Source organism: Myotis daubentonii, chromosome 7 (genome assembly GCF_963259705.1).
Source record: "Myotis daubentonii chromosome 7, mMyoDau2.1, whole genome shotgun sequence".
In the NCBI taxonomy this organism is placed as follows: domain Eukaryota; kingdom Metazoa; phylum Chordata; class Mammalia; order Chiroptera; family Vespertilionidae; genus Myotis; species Myotis daubentonii.
Window position 1 is genome coordinate 61814091 of NC_081846.1, and position 24106 is coordinate 61838196.

The 24106-nt window shown below is 41.6% G+C and overlaps 3 protein-coding genes and 1 pseudogene across 18 annotated transcripts in view; 2 read left to right on the forward strand and 2 right to left on the reverse strand.

The window, feature by feature from the left end:
• Positions 1-12642, reverse strand: part of ARL6IP6 (ADP ribosylation factor like GTPase 6 interacting protein 6) — a 62145-nt gene extending 49503 nt beyond the window's left edge. The window contains exons 1-2 of one of the 2 annotated variants that reach the window (XM_059704449.1): positions 12024-12504; positions 10593-10646 (exon numbers count right to left, since the gene is read on the reverse strand). In XM_059704449.1, coding sequence (XP_059560432.1) covers positions 10593-10646; positions 12024-12420 — 451 coding nt within the window. In that variant the 5' untranslated portion in view covers positions 12421-12504. Of the gene's footprint in view, positions 1-10592; positions 10647-12023 lie in introns of both variants that reach the window. The other variant, XM_059704450.1, reaches the window with a different exon arrangement.
• Positions 8566-9201, forward strand: LOC132238634 (large ribosomal subunit protein eL15-like; annotated as a pseudogene).
• Positions 12643-12805: 163 nt separating the features above from the next.
• The window catches only part of PRPF40A (pre-mRNA processing factor 40 homolog A), a 60038-nt gene continuing 48737 nt past the window's right edge, over positions 12806-24106 (forward strand). For 4 of the 15 annotated variants that reach the window (XM_059704433.1, XM_059704437.1, XM_059704435.1 and 1 more), the window contains exons 1-2: positions 13247-13850; positions 14914-15045. In XM_059704433.1, the coding sequence (XP_059560416.1) occupies positions 13449-13850; positions 14914-15045 (534 nt within the window). In that variant the 5' untranslated portion in view covers positions 13247-13448. Of the gene's footprint in view, positions 13071-13242; positions 13851-14913; positions 15046-16646; positions 16727-24106 lie in introns of those variants that run through there. The other 11 variants (XM_059704442.1, XM_059704441.1, XM_059704439.1 and 8 more) reach the window with 7 other exon arrangements.
• On the reverse strand, positions 21212-22444 carry LOC132238637 (non-histone chromosomal protein HMG-14-like). Its single transcript, XM_059704451.1, has one exon. The coding sequence runs from the start codon at positions 22314-22316 to the stop codon at positions 22020-22022; it is 297 nt and encodes a 98-aa protein (XP_059560434.1). The 5' UTR covers positions 22317-22444; the 3' UTR covers positions 21212-22019.

Sequence of the window (24106 nt, forward strand, 5' to 3'; positions counted from 1 at the left end):
GTTGGCAACTCCCAACAACTAAATTTGCAACAAGTCCCCATCTCGAGTCCTGAAGCTAAAAATTTGACAAGTGTTTTGTAAACCCATTTTACCAAGATTTGACATAATTTTAAAAGGTATAAAGGCACTAAAAATTCAGTTACAGTCTTCCTTCCCCAATTCAATAATTCCACTCCTAAAAATCAATCAGCTAAGTCTGCTGTGCATATTTCTAAAAAGTACAGCCATCTAGGTAATGTAGGTAGATATATGGAGCTCGTTATGAATAATTTATATATACATGGATATATATGTATATGTAAATTTGCATTTATATATATATGTATATATACATACACACACACACACACACATACATATATTTGCTTATTTTCTACAAATGGGATTCTCACCAGAAATATTGTCCCATACTTTGGTTTATTTAATAACAATGTTGGAGAGCTTTCATATCAGTATATAGAGCCACAATTCTGCTGCATATTTTTATTATTTAAGTATCTCACTATTATTTTTTTAAAATATATTTTTATTGAGATCATGTTTTCCAGCACTCAGGACATAATAGTGCCATCAGAAATCATCAGACTTTATGGAGTTTCTGCAGGGTCTAAAAATATTTTGAACTTGATCTTTGGTGCCTGTCAGCCCGTGCCATCTACTAATTAATAGTGAAGTCCCCTCGAGTGACTAAGACCAGATTCCTTGCATCTTGCAGTGTCAAGGGCTTATTTCATTTCAAGCTGTCCATTTTGTTCCTGTTTCATGACTGGAATGTTCCAGGCTCCTGCACATTTACAGAGAAGAAATGATGAAACTAACTCACTTGAAGAAACTAAACTATTTCTTTATTTCTGCAGAGTTTCTTTATTTCAGCTGGCATCAGAATCATCTGGAAGGACTTGTTAAAATTCATTTTAATGGGCTTCATCTGGTCTAGAGTTTCTGATTGAGTAGGCCCAAGAATTTATGGTTCTAGGTGATGCTAATGATGCCAGTTTATGAGAACAATTCGTCTGGTAGTTCTCAAACCTAACATATCAGCAACAAAATCTTGGAGATTTTCTTTTTTTGAAATTTACAGAATTTCAGACCCTGCCCTTATCTACTGAATCAGTTACTTAATCGACTGATGCTTTAGTGCTCAGTATATCATCAGGGTTCATTGGACCCATTTTTTATTTTTAAATTTACTTGAGAAGTTCAATTTGTAAGGTTTGATATTTCCATTACTTTTATTCCTTTTTAGGGGTCTTCCAAGAGAGAAGATTGAGTTATATTTTTTCTAGAATAAAGCTTATTTGATTTTGAAATTACCATATTGGTCTACTGGAGCCTTTTATAAATCTACTAGAGGCCCGGTACACAAAAATTTGTGCACTGGTGGGGGGGGGGGTATCCCTCAGCCCCACTTGTGCCCTCTCATAGTCTGGGACCCCTCGGGAGATAACGGCCTGCTGGCTTAGGCCCACTCCCAGGTGGCAGAGGGCAGGCCCAATCCCTAGGTGCAAGGCCGATTGGGGAGTTGGGGCACCGCCCCGTCATGCACAGAGCAGGGCAGATCAGGAGGTTGCGATGCCACCCTCAGTCACGCTCAGGATAAGGCCAATAGGGGCGTTGGGGCGCTGCCCCCTGTCACACTCAAGGCAGGGTTGATGGGGAGGTTGCGGTGCCACCCCGTCATGCACAGAGCAGGGCGGATCAGGGGGTTGTGGCGCCACACCTGTCACATACAGAGCCGGCCGATCAGGGGGTTGGGGTGCTGCCCCGTCACACACAGAGCAGGCCCATCAGGGGGGTTGGAGCTCCATACCCTGTCACACACAGAGCAGGGCCGATCAGGGGGTTGGGGAGCTCCCCCCTGTCACGCACAGAGCAGGGTCAATGGGGAGGTTGGGGAGCTCCCCCCATCAGGCACAGAGCAGGGCCGATCAGGGGGTTGGGGCGCCTTCCCCTTTCACGAACAGAGCAGGACGGATAGGGAGGTTGTGGCTCTGACCCCTGTCACACACAGAGCCGCAGGGCAGTCATGCTGCTCCAGGGGCCAGGAGGCCTCGTGGCTCCGCAGATCCCAGTGCTAGGAGGCCTCGCTGCTCCGCTGATCCCAGTGCCAGGAGGCCTCGCTGCTCCGCTGATCCCAGTGCCAGGAGGCCTTGCGGCTCCGCTTGACACAGGGGCAGTAAGGCCTCGCTGCTCTGCTGTTCCCGGTGCTAAGAGGCCTCGCGGCTTCGCTGATCCTGGTGCCAGGAGGCCTCGCAGTTCCGCTGATCCCGGGTTCCGGAGGCCTTGTACCTCCACTAATCCCAGGCCAGGAGGCCTCGCGTCTTTGCTGATCCCGGTGCTAGGAGGCCTCACTGCTCTGCTGATCCCGGTGCCGGGAGGCCTCGCGGCTCCACTGATCCCAGTACTGGGAGGCCTCTAGGCTCCGCTGATCTCGGTGCTGGGAGGCATATTACCCTTTTACTATATAGGATAGAGGCCTGGTGCATGGGTGGGGGCCAGCTGGTTTGCCCTGAAGGGTGTCCTGGATCAGATGGGGGTCTTGCTTGGGTGCCTGGCCAGCCTGGGTGAGGGGATGATGGCTGTTTGCAGCTGGTCACACCCCCTTCAGGGTGGGGGTCCCCACTGGGGTGCCTGGCCAGTCTGGGTGAGGGGCTAAGGGCCGTTTTCAGGCTGGCGGGTGACTGAAGCTCCTCCCAACCTCTCCTTTTTTCTTTGTTTTTAATTCTGAGATTTATTTACCTTCTATGGCTGTCACTGGAGCTGAGAGCCGGCTTTAGCTCAGACTTCGGCTGCTGAGAGCAGGTTTCTGTGCTTTGTTTACCTTCTGTATTTGAAACTTTATTGCAACTCCAGCTCTGTAATCCCGCTGACTGGAAGCAGGTTTCTGGGGTTTTGTTTAGCATCTATATTTGTAACAATGTTTCTTAGAGAGCAGCTCAGAGCTGGGCTGCGGCAGGCGGGGAACGTTGGCTTCCTCTGTCACTGGAGCAAGCAAGCCTCCTGTTCGCATCAGTTGCCTGGCTGCCGGCCGCCATCTTGGCTGGCAGTTAATTTGCATATCGCCCTGATTAGCCAATGGGAAGGGTAGCAAAGTTATGGCTAATTACCATGTTTCTCTTTTATCAGATAGGATAGTATATTATGGTGTTTTAATGATCTTTTTTTTTCAATATTTCATAATATTTCATTTTGCTATTTCATTATATTAGCAATCATTTTACTATTACTTACCAATTATTTTCAACTATGCTAAAAAGAATGAAATAATTATGATGGAATCTTCTGGAGCAGAGGTCAAACAAACTGCAAATCTATAGGCCAAATTTGATCTGCTACCTATTTGTGTAAATTCAATTTTATTGTAGCATAGCCTTGACCATTGCTTTATACATATATTATCTATGGCTGCCTTCACACTACAGTAGCAGAGTTGAGTAGTTGTGACAGAGATCTTATGGCAAGCAAAGCTGAAAATATTTACTATCAGGCTCCTTTCAGGAAAATAGAGTATTCTCATCCAGTTACTCGCTTCAACAGAAGGGACTTCGGACAAAAACGGGAACCCTCCTTTTATGCTAAAAGAATGTATGACACTGTTTTTCATCTTTTATGATGTCTGTGCACCCTAATTTATTTGCTATTGCTTGTAAGTGAACAAATGCTAAAGGTAGATGATTGGAAAGAAATGAAAAAAGTCATTGGTCTGATCATTCAAATTGTTTACCAATCTAAAAGTGAAAATGTTTCGCAAATTATGGAGCAGAGAAGATGGTTGTCCTCTTTATCAAAATGATAAGCCATGAAAAGGTTTTAAAAGTTCCTTTAAGCATTATATTTTGATAATGCAAATATAAAAATAAAACTAATGAGCTATAACAAATTAAAGATGTATCTGAAATCTGGAGTCAGTATTTATTTACAAGATTGTTATTTCCAGATTTAGGCATAAAATTAGTAAGCAATTATTTGCACTCAGGACATAATCCATTTCTAGTGTGTATGTCTTTAAAACCAGGGAAATTCAGAATAAAAGCTTGCATATAATGTATTTATATCTTATTAAACTGTCAAAAAAAATTTTTTTGCTGTCTTTTTCTGTAAATTGTTAATCAAATGACTTTAAAAAAAAAGGGAGAATGGTACGTTGGATGCAGATTGTAGTGACAATTATTTTCCCTAGTATACTGAAGATTATAAGCTTCAGAAGAGAATACAGGTCTAACAAGATTTTCCATGAGTTATTTAAAGATATGGGATGAGTACATGGCATTTCATTGTACTCTTCCCTCTGCTTTTGTATATATTTGAGATTGTCCATAATAAAAAGTTTTTTTAAAAGGTTTCCATGTAAATCTGTTTTAATGTGATTGAAAACTGCAGGTGTTGCTTTTTTTTTTTTTTTTTTTTTTTGGTAAGTTAGTTTATTGATGTGCTGTAACCACCACAGACACATTAACCAGAGGACTTGATTCAGAATCCGTCCAGAACCTGGGAGCAGGCAGGAACACCATGATGACAGATGGCAGGACAAAACCGTGGTCAATCTGCAGGTGTTTCCTTCAATATTTTCAGCACGTGATTTCTCCTGGTGTGGACGTAATTTATCGTGAACATGATTTAGTTAGTCTTCACTTATTATCACAGCTGTTATAAAAACTTAGTGAGTATTCTCTCATAAAACAGGAGGTACACTTGTGAGTTAAGGACTTCAGCTGTAGGCACAGCTTGCATGTGGCTGTCGCTGATGTGAAACCACTGCCCTTTGGTTGATTCCATCTCAAAATCTTGGGGGACATCCCAGCGGAGAACAAGGTGAGACAGATGACTGTTTGCCATTCTCACCTTGGCGTAGGAAGTGTAGTGCCCGGACCTCATGGTACCGCTGTGCTCCACGACTCTGTACAGGGAGTATAGCACCCTGGTGCATTCTTACATTTAGCAGTACAAAAAGGAGCCAAATCCAAGATCTCCGGAAATTTTATGTGTTTGTTAACTTTGCGTAGGTTAAAATCAGCCTGCTGAAATCGCTTCAAATGAAGGGTGAGAACAGGAGGAGCGAGAGAAATCAACATCTGCTTTTTGTCATTGGTGTAAACATGTTTCTTTTCACCTTTTAGGTTTGCCTTTAGTGCACCACACTGTCTCCGGGTGCACACTTCACACAGCAGCTTGTTGGCATCTTGGAGCTTCTCATTCTGGGTGAACTGGTATAAGCAGTGCTGGATGGAGCACTTGTCAGCACTGGACGCGTCCATGTTTGCAAGGGTACAGAAGGCAGTTTCTGGATCTTGGCCCACATACTCGTACAGGGTGGCCCCAGAAGCGGGGCTGCCATTCAGAATCTCGAGACGTATGTTGTCGGGGTGAAGAGCAGCATCCAAGTACAGGTTCCGGAAACCCCTAGAAATGTCCACTTCCCCACCACCCCCTGCATCCAGGCAGGCACCGTTCAAACTCCCGGGACAGTCAGTGGGAGATGACAAAACCTCCACATCGTTATCCACGCTGACACTACATCCTCTGTGAATTTTTGATTGTCAGTTACATTTTCTATCATTTTCTCTTGGCCATTCAAGTCATTCTGATTAATATAATATTCTTTTTTTAAAAAAATATATTTTATTGATTTTTTACAGAGAGGAAGGGAGAGAGATAGAGAGTTAGAAACATCGATGAGAGAGAAACATCGATCAGCTGCCTCCTGCACATCTCCCACTGGGGATGTGCCCGCAACCCAGGTACATGCCCTTGACCGGAATCGAACCTGGGACCCTTCAGTCCGCAGGCCGTTGCTCTATCCACTGAGCCAAACCGGTTTTGGCAGATTAATATAATATTCTTTATTTATAACTTCCTCTTGTGAGAAGTACAACTAGTACAACACATATATAAAAGTTCTAATTCCACACTTAATTTGATAACAGTAGTCTTAGATAAGTAATTTCTTAAGAAAATTCTACTTTCCTTATGTACTTATTTCAGGCTTGCCTCAAATAAAAGGTCATTTATAACTTCCTCTTGTGAGAAGTACAACTAGTACAACACATATATAAAAGTTCTAATTCCACACTTAATTTGATAACAGTAGTCTTAGATAAGTAATTTCTTAAGAAAATTCTACTTTCCTTATGTACTTATTTCAGGCTTGCCTCAAATAAAAGGTCATTTATAACTTCCTCTTGTGAGAAGTACAACTAGTACAACACATATATAAAAGTTCTAATTCCACACTTAATTTGATAACAGTAGTCTTAGATAAGTAATTTCTTAAGAAAATTCTACTTTCCTTATGTACTTATTTCAGGCTTGCCTCAAATAAAAGGTCATTTATTGTACCCTATATTAAAGACTAGGGGAAGGGTTGGTTGCCTCCCGCACTCTCCCCCTCGGATTTCCATCCCTTAAATCTTGTCTTCTTGAAGGAAAGGTTTCAATCGAGACAAATTGTAGAAAAGCAAGCAAGAATTTATTGACCACAGCAAAAATGTACTTAGGACAGAGAAACAAGGAAGGGCACTGAAGAGGTAACAGGAGAGCCTAGGCTGGGCTGACTTAGCTCACTGGAAAGTCAGAGAAAAGGGGGCCGTGGAGACAGGTGCAGGGGGTTAGCCGGGAAGGAGCTGCCACTGCCCATTGCTCCTCTGGTTCCAAGCCTCATTTGGGTCTCTTAGAGTTTAGGAGATATGTAGGGGAAGAAGAGGGGGAAAGGAATGGTATGGGTGTGCTCCCTGGAGGGAGAGCCCACATGACCTTTGTTTAGAGGAGTTTTAAAAGCTGAGTGTTTAGAGGAGGATCAACAGAATATTCATCAGCTTTATGCAGATGTACCAAATTGAGATTTACTCTTTTAATTTGTCTGCCCTTGGGTATGGCTAGCAAATGGCACTAATTGGATTTCTGTTTTGTCTCCCAGAGTAGGGTGATTTTAGCTATTTACCCTCAGGTTGGGGAGAAGTGCAAACCATTTACTCTTAAGTTTCCTTGGTTTAGGGAAGATAGGATTTAGTAGTGGCCACAAATTGCTGTTTAACTATCTGTTACCCTATTCCACTTATCCTGGAATGTTCCTAGCTTCTTACCATGCTATAACATATCCAGCAGATAGTAGGCACCAAGTAATAAAAATTCCTATAATTTTTTTTATTTTCCAAAGTAGCTTTTCTCGACTTTAATCGTGCAACCCAAAAAGTACTATCAGACACATTCTGATTGTCTAATAAAAAAAACAAGCAAGGTGAGTCTTCCTTTGACTGCAGAGGCCAAAGATCAGTTTAAGAAACTTCAGTTTTTACTATTACTTACCAGGCTGAGCATTTCTGAGGCTGTTGATTCTGTTTTGCTGTGAGACTGGCCACATGGCACAGTCCAGACCGCTCAAGTGACTGCCTGAGTTGTCCCCCCGCAATGAAATCAGCTGTGCCAGGCGGGTGTCAGTTGTGGGAATCCTCACCAGCACACAGTTTAAAATGTGGAAGGTATTAATATTTAGCATGGACTTAAATACTTGCTCGTGTTGTTACTCTTGTTATTGCCCTCCCCGCCCCCAACCTAAGTCCAAATCTATTCCTACACCTCACTCTTCAGAAAGAAGGTAGAATATAAAAATCTCCTAACAAAGTATACATTGAAGATAAAATTAAATCCCTCATTATAGAGATTTTAGCCAGAGTGACTGAATTTGTGGTTGCCAGGATACAAGCTGAAATAAGCAGGTTTAGGGATTGGGTTGGGAAGCCTCTGGTGCTGTGAAGAAGTGTATCACAAAGTAGGAGCCTGGGTGTCACAGCCCATCTGGGGCACACATGTTATTTACATCCCTAATCATATAAAAGGTGATGAACAGCCCAAGATGGTTTGCCAACAAATAGAACCTTTTACCATGCAGTAGTTACAATGGCCAAAAATTAAAAACCAGTTAGAAAATAATAAACACATTTATAAAACTATTCTAAGTAAATCAGTTGATTTAAGATCCTGGCACAGAAAATCTAATTTTTCAGAATAAATCATTATATTAAGAATACTAATAAAAAAAAAAAAGACTAGGAGAAAATATGTAAAAATTGGAAAGAGGACTAAATTTATGAAATGTGATACAAAAGCCAATGTGCATAAATGAAACAACACATTGTTATATATGATTAGTGCAATAAATTTGGCCAGTAGATAACTTAATGAGGAAGAACTGGAACGTGATTTTAAGTAAATGAACTTAAATTTTATTTCATTAATATCCCTGAAAAACTGGCTTACAGAACATGGTTTGTGGGACAACCATAAAAGGAAAGCTCTAAGAACTCTGACGTGTGACTCCAATGCCACCCAGGGAAGATCAGGGGATATGAGTTCCAAAACCAGCTGATAGTATCACTACCACCTCCCTGGCTGGACTACTTCACTAGTAAAGATGAATAGTATGACAGCCAAACCCTATAAGTAATTAGATCAATTAACTCTCCAGAGGCATTGATACCATCCATGAGTCATCATGAACCTTTAAAAAAACAAGTATAAGGGAGAAAGGATCTTCCTTTCTGTCTACCCCCAGCCATCAGCTAAGCCGAGATGGGTGCTTTTAAGTACATCCAGGAGCTGTGGAGAAAGCAGTCCGATGTAATGCACGTCCTTCTTAGGGGTGTTGGAGCAGCAGCTCCAGATCTCTATGCTCCAGAACCGTCCCCCACCACCCCCCACCACCCGGCACTCTTCCTAACCTGGCCCTATAAAGTGCACAGGTTGGGATACAAGGCCAAGCAGAGTTATGCCATATATCAGATTCCTGTGCTCTATATGCTGGCCACAAATGCCCTGTTCCTAAGAGTGGTACCTAAGGCAAGACTGTTCATCAGTTGGTGTTAACTAAAGTTTGCTCCAAGCCTTCAGTCTGTTGTGGAGGAGTGAGTGGACCAACACTGTGGGACTCTGAAAGTCCTGAATTCTTACTGGGTTGGTGAAGATTCAATGTACAAACTTTTTGAGGTTATTCTCATTGATCCATTCCACAAGGCTATCAGGAAGAATTCTGACACCTATTGGATCACCAAACCAGTCCACAAGCAGAGGGAGATGTGAGTGCTGACATCTGTAGGCTGCAAGAGTCCTGGCCTTAGAAAGGGCCACAAGTTCCACCACATTATTGGTGGTTCTTGCCATGCAGCTTGGAGAAGGCTCAATACTCCACAGCTCCACCGTTACCAATAATGTAAGTAACGATTGTAAAATTCTTATCTAATAAACAATTTGGGACAGTAAAAAAAATACACACACACACACAAAAACTATAAACAGTGATTCCCATGTCATTAGCTAAGATTAGACAATGATCTTCCTATTTGCGGTCAAATATCTCCTAAGCATACCTAGAAGCAATACTAGATTCAGCGTTCTCAACCTGTAGGTCGCGAACAATGAAAATACATCCTGCATATCAGATATTTACATTACGATTCATAACAGTAGCAAAATTATAGTTATGAAGTAGCAACGAAAATAATTTTATGGTTGGGGGTCACCACAACATGAGGAACTGTATTAAAGGGTCGTGGCATTAGGAAGGTTGAGAACCACTATAAGTGGAAAATCAAGCAGAGCAATGACAAAGTCCCATTATATTTCTTTTGATAGTGAACAAGCCATTCCTTCAGATGGCAAGTGCCATTCATTCTTTTCATAAATGTGAAATCCTGCCAACTTTTAAATACCAAGTTACTCATGTCTAGTCCACAACTACATCAAGAGCTGACATATCAATAAATGCTATGAAAACCTTCATATTCTTGGATGTTTTTTAAGAGATGAAACAGTGTAACAATATACACTGATAAAATGAGTTAATAAATACATGTTTTCTCATACAAGAAGAAGAGTATAGATAAATTTTCATGAGATGTGTAGCAAATCAGTTAGTTTGGAATTTGAAGATAAAGGATTCCCATTCTGCAAAAATCAGGTAGACTATACTTTGTATCATAATGAGGGCACTGGCCTTGAAGAGATAGATTAAATAGTTTGCTAACATTGGGGGAGGAGGGTGACAAGTGGGGTAGGATCTCAATCATTTGCCCCCCCCCCCCAATTCACAGTGATTAATCAAATAAATTATAGCAAATAGAATAAATATGCCAGACAGGTAAAGTTCTGAACTCTTTAAAATCATTTGTGCAGAGAGAAATAAATACAAGATAAATACCCCTTGAATTTTTCACTAGAAAAATGCATTACATTCTATAGAAACTCAGGTCCGACACTTTCCTAGTTATAACTGAACTGTGCAGGTATGCCTAATGCTTTTTACATTTGTTTAAACCTAAATTTAAACAAATTCAAACTTAAATTTCTCCTGAGGTCTGCTTAAGACGGTTATCTTTGCTAACTTTGTGAGGAAGTTATTTTTCCTTGTTTGTAATTACTGGGACGAGGTATAGGGAGACTTTTCCAGCATATAATTAGAAGACATTAAGTACTCTCTGGGACTTTGTCACATACAGTTGTGTTCAAAATGTATTCCCAGTGTGTATGACATATGTATATATGTATACCCAAGGGGTATATGTACATATTTTATAATTGTCAAGTGACAATTAAGTACATACCTAATAGCCCCGTGTCAACATCATCTTCATTCTTCAAATTCTCAGCATGTAAGTCTGTAAATACAAAAATGGGCTTGGGTAAAAAAGATAACTTGAACAGTAGCTTAAAGTTTAAGCTGGGAAGACACTATGGAGTTGTGGAAAGTGCTGTAGCGTCAGAAGCAACTGGGTTCAAACTGACTCCACTTAGTAGCTATGTGACTTTCCACAGGCAGGTAAGAGGGCTTGAGTCAACTGCCCTATATGTAAAATGGGATGTTTATCCCCTGGGGTGGTTGTGAAAGCATTTCATGTAATGCAAATGAATGAGGCACACTAGGTTTTAAATTCAGTTCCTTTCACCACTCTCTCGGAAATATGCCCAGCTCAGTCTTCTGCAATGGACTTCCAGGTTTTGTGACTTTATGATACAAAGGCAATCTCTCAGAGCAAAAGGGAGATAAAGTACCTACAAGATAAACCTCAGAACTGCACTGAAAAAGAAGGGGGTAAGGAGAGTGATAGTGATATGGCACACATATATTTAACATTGAGAGTTTACAATCATTGTATGAATAGGTAAACATTGCCCATTTGTTTCCTTTGAACATTAAGCATGGTAAGCTGCTAGATGCCACTTGCAGCCCAGTAGCTTGGAAGTAATAAGGAAAAATAAAAACTGTAATTAAATGGATTTAGTTCTATTTAGTGAACTAAAATTAATAGTTGAGTGTGTTGGGTGTTTTTCATACATTAAAGGTAATGTTGCTTTAAATGATTTTTCAGTAACTTTGCCAAAGTCACACAGGAGTGAAAACAGACTTACACTCAGGTCTGAGTCTTTCCGCTGTAACCGCATAATACATCCGTGCAGAGTTTGGAAAACTTTTCAGGGCACATCTCCTTCTATTCAAATCTGGCCAATATGGCAACGTCAGACGCAGGAAAAGAAAACTATTACCCAGAGAAAGTGGACTAGCTCCCGCAATAGAACTTGATCGCTACAAAACCGAGAGGGGCCGATTATTTTACCAATAAAAGTAGAAATCTGGGCTGCGGGGTCGAAATCCCCATCCTTCAGGAATTCTGTGCGTGTACCGAGGACTCGGGGGACAGCACATCTTTAATCACTTGTAAATTAGTCTTTGAACACGTGTGGCCTATGTTACGTACACTTTTCACCGTCTCTTAATGGTCGTTAAAAGTGTTCACTGACTCTAAGATATTGGTTAACTCGAGGTCCTTTTTTAAAATGGACTCGGACCACCCACTTTCAAGAACAGTGCGGGAAAAGGGAGGGGGGCAAAGAAAGGCGCCGTCAACGGTTCTGGGTGAAGCTGGCTGCCAGCTTGCCGGCCTGGCCTTTCCCGGGGAGACGGGCGGCGAAGGCGAGAGCCACGTCCAGGCTACACTTCATTCTGGACACATTTGTCAAGGCCCAACCTGCAGTACCTTTCACGATCTGGTAGGCGATGGCGAGAAGGCAAGCGAGGAGGACGGCAAACAGCAGCGCACAGAGAATCGAGAGGACCCGCACCGGCCACCGCCGCGCCCGGGCTGGGCTGCGCGCCTCCGCCGAGAAGAAGCCGTTGCGTTTGTCTGGCAGGACGGGAGAGCCGTCCTTCTCCGGCGGGAGCAGCGCGCCCTTTCTAGGCTCCGACGACGCCCCCGCGGACAGTTCCGCCCGCAGGTCGCGGGCTACTTGGTCGTATCCCTCCTCGTCGTCTTCACCTTCACCCCAACTGTCCCCCTGAGTCAAGGCGGATAACCTCGGCCGAGCGAAAGGGACGGGGGTGCCGCGGCGACGGCGCAGCACAGAGGAGCGCTTCGCGCTCTCCACGAACGACATGGCGGGAAAGACCCCGAGCCGCGCAGAGGACGGGCATCTCCCACCCGCCCCGCCCCCAGCGCGCAGCAGCCAATCAACGGCCGGGTCTCTCCACGGCCTGCACCACCCGGCCCCGGCGCGCAGGGGTGCGCAGGCGTGCGAGGTGGGGCTGGGCAGGTGCCATGGGGCTCGAGGAGAGGTTGGACACCCCTGGGCCGGAGCACGACCCCCAGGCAGGAGGAGGGAAGGGAAGGAAGGGACCTCGCAGAGAGGGGCGAGTCGAGGCCGAAGGGAATAGTCGGGTCTCCCCTCCCTCCGGCGCTTCGTCCAGGCCAGAGACCTTCGCCTCTGCCGCGTCACCTCCAGGCAAGCGAAGGCACAGTCGGCACCCAAGCTGCATCTTTCCGATGCCCGGTCCTAGCGCCCGCTCGTGCACCTCGATTAACATTCCCGAACCTGCCTGCTTTCTCCCTTCCTGCCCTCTACTCCCGCACCCTTCCCCTGCGTCCCTCACTAACGACAGCTCACCAGTCGGCGCTCTCGCCTCGCCTTAAGTTCCACCCCTTTTCCTTTGGCATTGTTCCTCCCGCCCCTACCACAACTTCCCTCCACGCAGCTCGACACGCCTCCTCCACCCCCAACTCCCCGCCCAGGCGCGCGCTCTCCAGCTGGTGCGTACGGAGATCGAGCCCTCTCCTTGGACCCCTCCTTTGGCCTCCCCTCCCCTTCCCCCTCCCCCCCCCCCCCCCGCCCCGAGCACCGCGCGCGCGCGCGCGTCGGTCCCGGGCCACCGCTAACGCTAGAAGCCTCTGACCCCACCCCACCTACCCCACCCTACCCCTGGCGGCCTCAGGTTTGTGGGGCATACGTAAGTCGGGCGGGGGGGTGAAGGTGGCAGGTCCCCACTGCCCCACCCCCTACGGGGTGAGGCGGGCTAAGCTCGGAAAGCTGGGACACAGTTGTCTGCCGTTCCCGGGGGGAAGTTGGTGGAGTTTTTCCGGCAGAGGACTCGGCGCAGAAACTTCCTCCGTCCCCTTATCCCCCCCTCCATGCAGGCGACGCCGAGTGAGCCTGAGGCAGGGGGCGAATCGCCGCAGAGCTGCGTGTCGGAAGCGCACTCTGATTGGACAGCGGGAAAGCCTGTCAGCCTACTGGCCCCGCTGATCCCGCCCCGTAGTGCCGGGCAGCCTTTAACCTTTGGCCCCAGCGGGCGCCAGCCACTCAGATCGCTTCTTGTTGGCATATGCAGCGGCAGTGGCCGCCGGCGGAGCAGTCAGAGCCCGATGATGAGGCCGGGGACGGGAGCCGAGCGTGGAGGCCTCATGGTGAGTGAAATGGAGAGCCATCCTCCCGCGCAGGGTCCTGGGGACGGGGAGCGGAGATTGTCCGGCTCAAGCCTCTGCTCCAGCTCTTGGGTCTCTGCTGACGGCTTCCTGAGGAGACGGCCCTCGGTAAGGGATCGGAGCGGCACAATGAAAAACAGAGACAGGAAGCTTTCTCCAAAAGGAGGAGAGAGAACGGAGGAAGAGCTCGAGATGGGACGTGCTCCGAAGGAGAGAAATGGAGGGCGGGGATGCACAAAGGGAAAGATGTGGGGCCCTGGAAGTTTCCAGCGGGCCCGGCGTAGACAGATGCGCGGCGGAGGTGCTGGGCCCCTAGCGCGGTGAGCGTCTCGGAGGGGCAGGCCCAAGGTAGGAGGGAGGGGAAGGCGGCGACGGGGTTCTCTAGGCTCGAAGAGTCTGCGAGACGGGGTTCTCTAGGCTTTAAGAATCCGCCAAGACGTGTTCCCGCTGGTGGGGGGTGTCTGTAGGGTGCACAGCTGGGAGACTTTGCAGGCGATAATTAGCTGGTTTTAAGACTTGGAACCAGTGGACAGAGGTAAAGGCTGTAGATGTCTTACAAAAGCGCATTAAAATGGGTGAATTAGTTGTTGGCATGTCGTGTGAATGACAGACCTCAGTTTTGCAATAAGAATTTTTTTTTTTTGGCAGAAGTACTTTTACGCGTCTAAAGATTATATTTGAGAGTAGTATGTGTATTTTTTAGGAGTGAGGTGTCCCTGGATACCCCTATTTGTGTTTTATAAGACCAGCCCTCATCTGAGTTAATTTGGTAATTTCAGCGTTTTAAAGCTTAAACATCAGGTCAGAAATAAATTTAAGAATAAGTGGCTTTAAACAATAGCTGTCTATTTTTAAGTTGGCTTTCTTACACTTCTGAACTTAGCAAGTCAATTAGCAAGTGATTAAATCAGTGTGCTTTAAAACTAAGATCTAACTATCCAGTAATGATTATTTTTTTACCTATTGTTCTGGGATTTGGTTAGTTACCGCTCATTATAAGTATTGGTGACGTGCATTTTGTTTAAGATAAGAAAGTATAAACGAACCCTAATAATTAAATCACACTTTAGCCTAATGTTACATCGCTGCACTTAACTGATTTGTTGAAATCAGATTTTTTGAAAAGTATTTATTGTTACTTGTTCGTTTTTAAATTGTCCTTACTTTTCAGATGGGGCATCCTGGCGTGCATTATGCCTCAATGGGAATGCACCCTATGGGTCAGAGAGCGAATATGCCTCCTGTGCCACATGGAATGATGCCACAAATGATGCCCCCCATGGGAGGTCCACCAATGGGACAAGTAAGAATATTTTTATTTTATTTTGCTTTTATTTTTGCCTGTTGTATTATTGTGTCAAGATTTCAAAATCTCGGTCAAAACTTGTAGTTTTTTAAGGATTAGTTTATGTCGAAGTAATGTTTTCAAATAAGTGAAATGTTCAGTCATGACACTAACCATTTTGAATATATGAAGTCTTCTGTATAAAATAACTACTTTCACTGCAACAAAACTAAGAGGTTGTGTGTTTTTTTTAAATTAATTTAAAAGTAACACTGTAAATGTAGGCTTTTTAGTTTAATGACTTTTTCCTACAAGTATGTCAATTGAAGTTAATGCTCTAAGAATAAATATCTGATAAGTCAACATAATTTCTCTCGGGGGACCATGTGAATGCATAGAATCTGAAAGTTGTAATTGTTTAGGTCTTTGGCTGTTTAAATGAATTCTTTTTCTGAAATAGCTTCCTCATTGTGTATGTGTGTGTGGGGTGTGGAGGTGGGTATGTTCTACTCTAATTTGATTCTTAATAGGACAGTGCCAAATAGGTAGTTCATTTTCCACTTACACTGTGTTGTTGTTTTCTTTTAATGCTTATTGCTTCTGCACTCCTGCTTTGAGCTGTCCCTTCCATCTCCAGCATAAATTGAAAGAGGACATTTTGTGGGAGTGATTTGGATCAAAAGATTTTGATTTGGCTCAGTGAATTCAATAGAACTGAGTTCCTAGAGAAGCATTCAAGAAAAGTTACTGTGAATAATTTTATGCCCGTTAGGTTCTAATGTTTCTTAGTAAAGCTGCTCTTAAATAGATAATGAGCTTTAAAAAATATTTCAATGCTTTCATTTTTAAAATTAGTTTGGTGACTGGCTTCTTTCCATTTGAGTATCTCAATAAATCATCAAAACTTTAGGATAATGAAATATTTTGGAAAGCCAGTCAATTAGGTATGAACTTTCTGCTAATTAATGGTTTACTTTGATAAGCAGTTAAGCCTTGATGGTTTTAAGTTATTGGTGAAATTGTAGTGGAGAAGGAGCTTGCTCTGTGTCTCTCTACCTTAAGAGTAGAGGGGCTTAATGTCAGGTGCTTTTCTTTTTTTATGTGGAATATTGCCCTTAATTTTGTATAAAAATCTTTATTCAAAGGCACAAGGCCCAAAGATTCTGCCTGTAGGACTTCTTTAAATAAAAGAATCATTTATTCTGTTACTCTAAAACAGGGGTGGGGAACCTTTTCTGCCAAGGGCCATTTGGATATTTATAACATCATTTGCAGGCCATACAAAATTATCAACTTAAAAATTACCCTGCTATATTTGATCAAACATTTAATTAACTCACCTCTAATGCCTTGGCAGGGCCAGACCAAATGATTTCCAGGGCTTTATAATGCCTGAGGGCTGGATATTCCTCACCTCTGCTCTAGAATATCACAAGTTTTAAAACTCCCTAGGTGATGGAGAAACAACTTTGATTCCTCTTCTGTTTCTTTCCATCTCTAAGCAGCAAGGAGCTCTTCTTGTTTTCTTAGTAGAGCTGCTCTGACTAGATAATGAGCTTTAAAAAATATTTATTCTTTAAATGCTCTGGTTCTTATTTAAAATTAGTTTCTTTCCACAGAAAGATAAAATAAAACAATTTGCTACTGCCAGATGCTTCTCTCTTTTCTGGGGCCTTCTGTTTCCATTGGGCCAATCAAGGTAAGTTTTGCAAGGGATTGACCTGCTTACCCTTGCTGTAATGGTGCTATTGCACTACCAAAACTAAGATACCAGCTAGTCATTTCTAGTAAATTGCAGATTTTATTTAATTTTTTTAAGTACTTTTGTGTATCTCATTGACATAAGCTGGTCACAATTTGCATTATGGCCCTTTCTCTTTAGTTACATTAGTGACCATTTTCCTAGTAAGGTTACTGGCTACTTGGTACACATCCATTCATGTACTCTGAAGTTCACCTTGTGGTTTTTTTCTACTTTTTTCCCCAGACTAGTATACGCCATGTGACTTTAAGTGTACCTGACTATTTAAATGTTTAGAAGTCTGTCTCTCCCTGTGGCTACTGTTAAGATAATGAATGTCTTAGGATTCCAGCTCTGAGGGTCCCAAGAGAATCCCCATTGTTTTTCCTTAAAATAAGATTATTCCTCTTTTTTCCTCTTAATATCTAACTAACAAATATTGGGTTCAAGTCTTGGTAAAACTAATTCTTATTTTAGCTTTGATAATAGACTGGGAGGGCATGGGTAATTTCAATACTCAACTAATCTGGAAATCTAACTTAAAGAGCTGTAAATGACCCTAAAAATAAAAATTGATAATTTTCTGCATCATTCTGTTGACCCACTCTCAGAAGTATTAATAAGTAGTAAGTGGTCAGAAGATAATGAGAAGTAGGGTTGCTTGTAAGTTCACTGCAGTGACACAATGTTGGTAGTATCCTGCCCATCCAATTTTTAAAAAATGAATTCACAAATTCTTTAGACGTTGGTACTGACAGTTATGGAACCTTCATCTACATTGCCTAGTTCACATTAACATCTCATTCTGGGACCAGCTGAAGACTAAAATTGATGGCAGTCTTCTAAATGATTATGGTCTGTGATATGTTATGGAACATAACATGAAATTTTAAGCCTTATTTGTAAACTAATATACAGACTGGACAGAATAACAATCTATAGAATCCAGAGTTCATAATTTTTCAAATGCAGCAAGTTAATTTAAAGTATTATGTTGATTTTATTTTATTTTTTATTCAAGAGATAATCCGGAATGCCCTTTTTAGAATTCAGCCTGAATCTTTTAGTAACAAATATTTGAAAATTATCAGTGGAGCTCAAAATTTCATTAAAGTTTTTCTGTCCTGTTGGTTATATTTGCCTCTTACTGTACATTAATTTCATATGGGAAAGTTATGCTTCTACTTTCATAGAATTGTAGGATTTTACAGTTGGAAGGGACCTTGTAAGTGTTATAAACTTTAAAATAGTATGTGAATTAAGTAATGGTTTATCACTGGTTTTAAAAACCATATTAATAAAGTAATTTTTCTGCTGTACTCAAATTTTCAGAAGACACTTGAATTAAGACATAATTATGTGTGAGGCCCTCTTCTTCCTCTGTATCTATAGTCGGTAATGTTTTGCCTTTAAAGTGTTTGTTATTTCTATACAAAGGACATGCAAGTTCTTCCATCTTTATCATAGATGATTCGCCTTCACTTAAGCCTAAGGAGGGAGTCCTAGCTGGCTTTGTTTCTTTTCTTTTTTAATACTTAATTTTTGTGTGTTTTTTCTTTTAATAAGAGTAGAGTAAAAGATTTAAGGTCCCTTTCAGCTCTAACAGTCTGATTCAATTCAAATTACTTGATAAGAATAGCTGATATGTAAGAGATTGTATGATAAGGAAATAAAATTATTTTAGTGATGCCTTAATTCTAATTATTTTGTACTTTTTTTTTGCTTTTGTTCAATAAACATAAGTAATTTTTACCGATGAGTTTTATTTTCTTCTTTTATTGGGTTAAGGCAGGCTTTACAGACCTTATTGCTATTCTTGCTGTCATGTGAGCCCAAGTTGTTCCAGTCCTGTCTGGTTGGATACTCTTAGTAACTTTTTAGCTGGTTTTCTTACTTCAAGCCTACCCCACAAAAAATTTTCTTAGATTTCAATGTGTTATCTTCTTGCCCAAGAACCCCCAATGCTTTTCTGTGCCTGTAGCATAATATCTAAATTTAACTTTCAAGGATAGTATAATTCAAAGTGCAATTCTGAGCTGCATGTCTTCACATTCCATAATCTGAACCTAGGCTGGTCTTTTCATGGTATCTTGAGTGTTGTATTAGTTCAGAGTGAGCTCATGCTGTCACCTTCTTGCCCTCCTGCCCCCAGCTCATTACCACCATGAACTTTACTTACCTAAGTTTTGCCCTTCAAGTCCTACCTGCTTCAGGAGGTCCTCAGCAATCTTTGTCCAGTGTACACCTCCCCTTCAAATTATTATAATATTCTATGTAATCAGCCTAAGAACTCTTACTGTTTCACTTATTTTGGCACTTCATTATTGACTTGTTTGGCTTTAAAGTTTATTTGCTTTGTCTTCCCAACAAGTAATAGATTGTAAGCTCTTAGAGGGCAGGGCCTATGTTTTGTACTTTTAAAGAATTCTATGGATGCTGAGCACAGTTGTTGGCACACTTTGGGTGCTCAGTAAAATACTTGTTGAATGAATGAAACACAAATACTCTCCTGCAGTATAAGCCAGTCAGTAATGCTACATGTGACTGTTTTCAGTGGTTACCTATGTAACTTTACGTTGTTACGCTTACTCTTGTTTTTGGTGTCTGCCTTTTTACTGTTGCTTTTTTTATTTGACGAAAGTAAAAGATAAATAAGGTGAAAATAATAAAAAATTTTCAGTGAGTAAAGTGAATACTCATCTCTACTTTTTTAAAATTACAGGCAAATCTTTGTTTTATCTATATGACTTCATTGATGATCATCTCTTTAAGAAGTTTTACCACAGATTTTTCCATACTCTAGGGGAAAATGATTGGGAATATAGGCCTTCCAGAGAAATTTAAAGTATTGGTATCTTAGATTTATATGACTGATTTGATAAATTGATTTGTTGCTATTGCTTTGGAATTACCCTTTTGGTTACTTACAGAATCCATGCCGTTACATTGAATATTAGCCACTGACAAACTTTTTTAGGTTATATGCTCCTAATTCTTGAATCTAGGTAACTTTCTCTGTACAGTTACATTACCCAGGCAAGTACTTATAAAAAAAAAAAAAATAGATTGCCTTGGACCTAATATGTTTGTATAACTTTTGGGCTGTGTATACAGTTAATTCTGATAGTTTGTTGTTGTTTTTTTAATGTATTTTATTTTATGTATTCGTTTTAATTGATTTCAGAGAGGAAGGGGGAGGGAGATAGAAACATCAGTGATGAGAGAGAGTCATCTATCCACTGCCTCCTGCATACCCCTCTACTGGGGATGGAGCCCACAACCTAGGCATGTGCCCTGACCCGGAATTGAACTGTAACCTCCTGGTTCATGGGTTGATGCTCAACCACTGAGTAATACCAGCTAGGTCAGTGGTTCTCAACCTGTGGGTCGCGACCCCTTTGGGGATCGAACGACCCTTTCACCAGGGTCGCCTAAGACCATCGAAAAACACATATATAATTGCATATTGTTTTTGTGATTAATCACTATGCTTTAATTATGTTCAATTTGTAACATTGAAATTGGAGTTCACCACAACATGAGGAACTGTATTAAAGGGTCGCGGCTTTAGGAAGGCTGAGAACCACTGAGCTAGGTGATAGTTTTTACTAAGAATGCTAGGAGATACATATGTTTTCATTATATTTAGATAACAGTTCATTTAAATATGAACTCATCTATTTAAAGACTTTAGCTTGAGTAGTGTTTCTAAGTATGGGGAGTATTTGAAGAGATCTAAGAAGATCGTGTATTATTAGAAGAATAAACTATACCTCTACCCCTCTTTGAGTGTCATAAAACCCAGTATTTTCTAAAAATGCTGAAAAGTCTTGCAGAAGCCTTTTAAGACTGTTTTCACTTAGTATTTTTTAGTTTTATTTGACCATCTTCTCCTCCTCCACTTCCCTGGTCTCTGTTACCCCTCTGTTATCTGTTTATTTTGCTTTCTCTAGCATGGAATTAGCATTTTTGTGAGAAATGCTGAAACAGGGCCACTTATTCATTTTGTCTACTCTTTATTAGAAAAAGGGAACATCAAAATAAATTAGTGTTGGCCGAAACCGGTTTGGCTCAGTGGATAGAGCATCGGCCTGCGGACTGAAAGGTCCCAGGTTCGATTCCGGTCAAGGGCATGTACCTGGGTTGTGGGCATATCCCCAGTAGGTGATGTGCAGGAGGCAGCTGATCGATGTTTCTCTCTCATCGATGTTTCTAACTCTCTATCTCTCTCCCTTCCTCTCTGTAAAAAATCAATAAAATATATTTAAAAAAATAAATAAATTGGTATTAACACACACACATAAATGAAGCAGCTTATAGAGTGCAAAATAGGTATTCAGTAAGTAGTGAGATCAAAAAGAAAAGAGAACAAGTAAATGTCCATAGGTTAACCTTTTTCTTTTTTTTAAATTTGTTGGTTTTTAGTTGGGTTTCTTAGAAATCTTTTTTTTTTCTTTCATAATTGAGATTTTATTGTTTTGAGGATCAGTACACAGACATTTCAATTTGTACACAATTCTTAACCTACGTACCAAAAATGTCAAGTCATGTAGTTGTGATTCTTTTCTGAACAGTTATTCCAGTGACTTTCCAGCTCAAAATTTAGAGGCTGACTTTCCTTAATAGAGTATCAAGTACCAATATCTTCAAATGTTGATACGCTGTTACATCAAAGTCCCACTAATTCACAATTTAATAGCATATATACTACATAATCAAATTTTAAATCTTTCACAGCACATTGACAAAGTTACTAGGAAAACTGGACTACCACAACAAAGATGTTCCAGATGCACAAAATTCTGACAGGGAGAGCCACGATCAAGGAGTGGTTTTCTTTAGGAAACAATTGTACCAAAAACATGTGAATAGAAGTAATTTAAAATGTTCAAGACATAGCAAACGCACGACTAACTCCAAATTGCCATTTAGTATGCTTTGTATTATAGGATATAAAAACTACCCCCATCTATGGAATGTTCAGCTGACACCCAAGACAATCAAAGTCTCCCATATTCAATATCCCACTATTTTCTGGTTGTACCAAAAAATAAACAACCAGCAAATGATTTCACCTCTTAAAAAAAAGCATTTACACTTAAAAAAATGGGATGAGGTGGAATTCCCTCCTTCTTAAAAATGTTTCTAGTGCTACTAAAAAACTTGCATTTACAAAATAGTTGATAAAAATATTCCTCTGGATTGTACAAGAAGGGAGACAGGGACCACTGATAAGACATGGTATATGACATTAATCAGACTTGGCTTCTTTTTCTCCTGCTTCATCTGAGGTTGGACTCTCCTCGTTTTTAGTTTCTCCATTTTCCGCAGGGAGGTCTTCTTTAGGCTCCTGGTCAGCCACTTCCGCCTGCTTCCCCTTTGCTCCCCTCTTCCCTTTTGTTTGCACTTTCTTGTCTGCAGACTTATCCTTTCCCGCCGCCTTTTTGGGCTTCGCCTCCGCTTTTGCAGGCGTGGGTTTGGGGGCCGACCTCCTCTTCGGCTCCTCCTTGGCCGCCCCCTCCGCAGAGCTGACCTTCCTCTTGGGCATCCTGGCGGCGGGCTGGGCGCGTGCTGGGTGCCTGAGGCCCGCGGCGCGCCTAGTGGCTTGGCGAACCTGGGCTGCCTGGCCGCTGCCATGTCTCCCGCCGCCCAAGCTGCTCGGACCCGCGATGGGGGCCGGGTTTCTTAGAAATCTTGATCACATGATTTCAGAGTCATCATGAAGTAATATATCAGTAAATAGTAAAGATTTGATATGTATGTATATCTCATAGCTGTGTACTGTGGTTTTGTGGGGTTTTTTTGAGAAATAATAGGTCTAAGTTTTGAAGGTTTGTAAGTTGGAATGAGTAAATTTTTGTCTCAGAAGTTGTTTTTAGTCTTCCATTCTTACTTTTTTTTTTATACCTTCATATGTCCTTTAGTCGATAAATATTTAAGTGTGGTCCTAGTGTAAAGATGAATAATATAGATACTGTCCACACAAGAAACTTAACAGGCATTATATTACTCAGACAGATACCTGCCTAAACTGTTTTATCATCTAACTGGTCACTTGGCTGTCCCAATACTTCTACACATTTGGATATATAGTGTAGATCAGGGGTCCTCAAACTATGGCCCACAGGCCACATGCGGCCCACCGAAAATATTTATCTGGCCCGACAGGTGTTTTTGCCACCGCTGCCTGTTGCTTAGCAGCGGACTCATCCTGGGCCCGCAGTATGCATGTGTGGAATGTGCGCCGCACTCTCTGACTCCCCTCCTTCTCCCTGTCTCTCGACTCCTCCTCTCAGTCTCGGGTGTGATTGGATGAGTCACGAGCTTGCCTGTGCAGAGCCTGCTGCTGCCTGAGGACCAAGATAAGAACAAGTTAGGATTTATTTCTTTTTGAAGTTAGGAGGTCTGTTTCTTTGAAGTTAGGAGAGCCTTTTTCCAGAATGAAACATCTGAAATCTCCAACCAGATCTAGACTAACACTTGCATCACTTGTTATGACTAGCAGTGACAAATATGGAACCAGACATTGACCATCTCATTAGCCAAAAGCAGACCCATAGTTCCCATTGAAATACTGGTAAGTTTGTTGATTTAACTTTACTTGTTCTTCATTTTAAATATTGTATTTGTTCCCGTTTTGTTTTTTTACTTCAAAATAAGATATATGCAGTGTGCATAGGAATTTGTTCATAGTTTTTTTTTTAAAACTATAGTCTGGCCCTCCAACGGTCTGAGGGACAGTGAACTGGCCCCCTGTTTAAAAAGTTTGAGGACCCCTGGTGTAGATGAATCGTTTATATTTTTCTTTTTCTCTAGTCAAGTAGTCACATGTTTACCTTATTAAAAACAAGTTAATTGTAGTTAGTGGTTACTAAAGATTTAGTGTTTTATGTGATGGGCTTGAAAATCTGCTTCTGTTTCCTTTTTTGGTGCACTGCCCTCAAAGTGGAAATTTGAATCTTCTCTAAATCTGAGTGATGCTGTCTCTTTAAAGGATTAAACATATCAGCAAGTTAGGACTGTTTTAAGGGTTTTTTAAAAATAAAATTCTCAGTACAATATAAAATATGATCTTACTCATTAGGTCTTGATGTTCTGTTTAGGGTAAGACTTTTCAAATTACTTTTTGATTAATGAATGGGCATTAAGTTTCTGTTTGAACAACTGGGCTTGGTATAATTTCTTTGTCTCTGTGGTATCAAGAAAGTTGTTTCTTCTCTGAAAAAAGATTTTTCAGTAATTTCAAGGTCATTATGTATTTATGATCATATATTTGTTCCATATATTAGAAAACTAGCTTCTCTTTCCTTATTTTGGTAACCTCACTGGAGGATAGTC

What these genes read in the sequence shown, in the direction of transcription:
- LOC132238637 (XM_059704451.1), bottom strand. Translation starts at nt 22,316, where the DNA reads ATGCCCAAGAGGAAGGTCAGCTCTGCGGAGGGGGCGGCCAAGGAGGAG.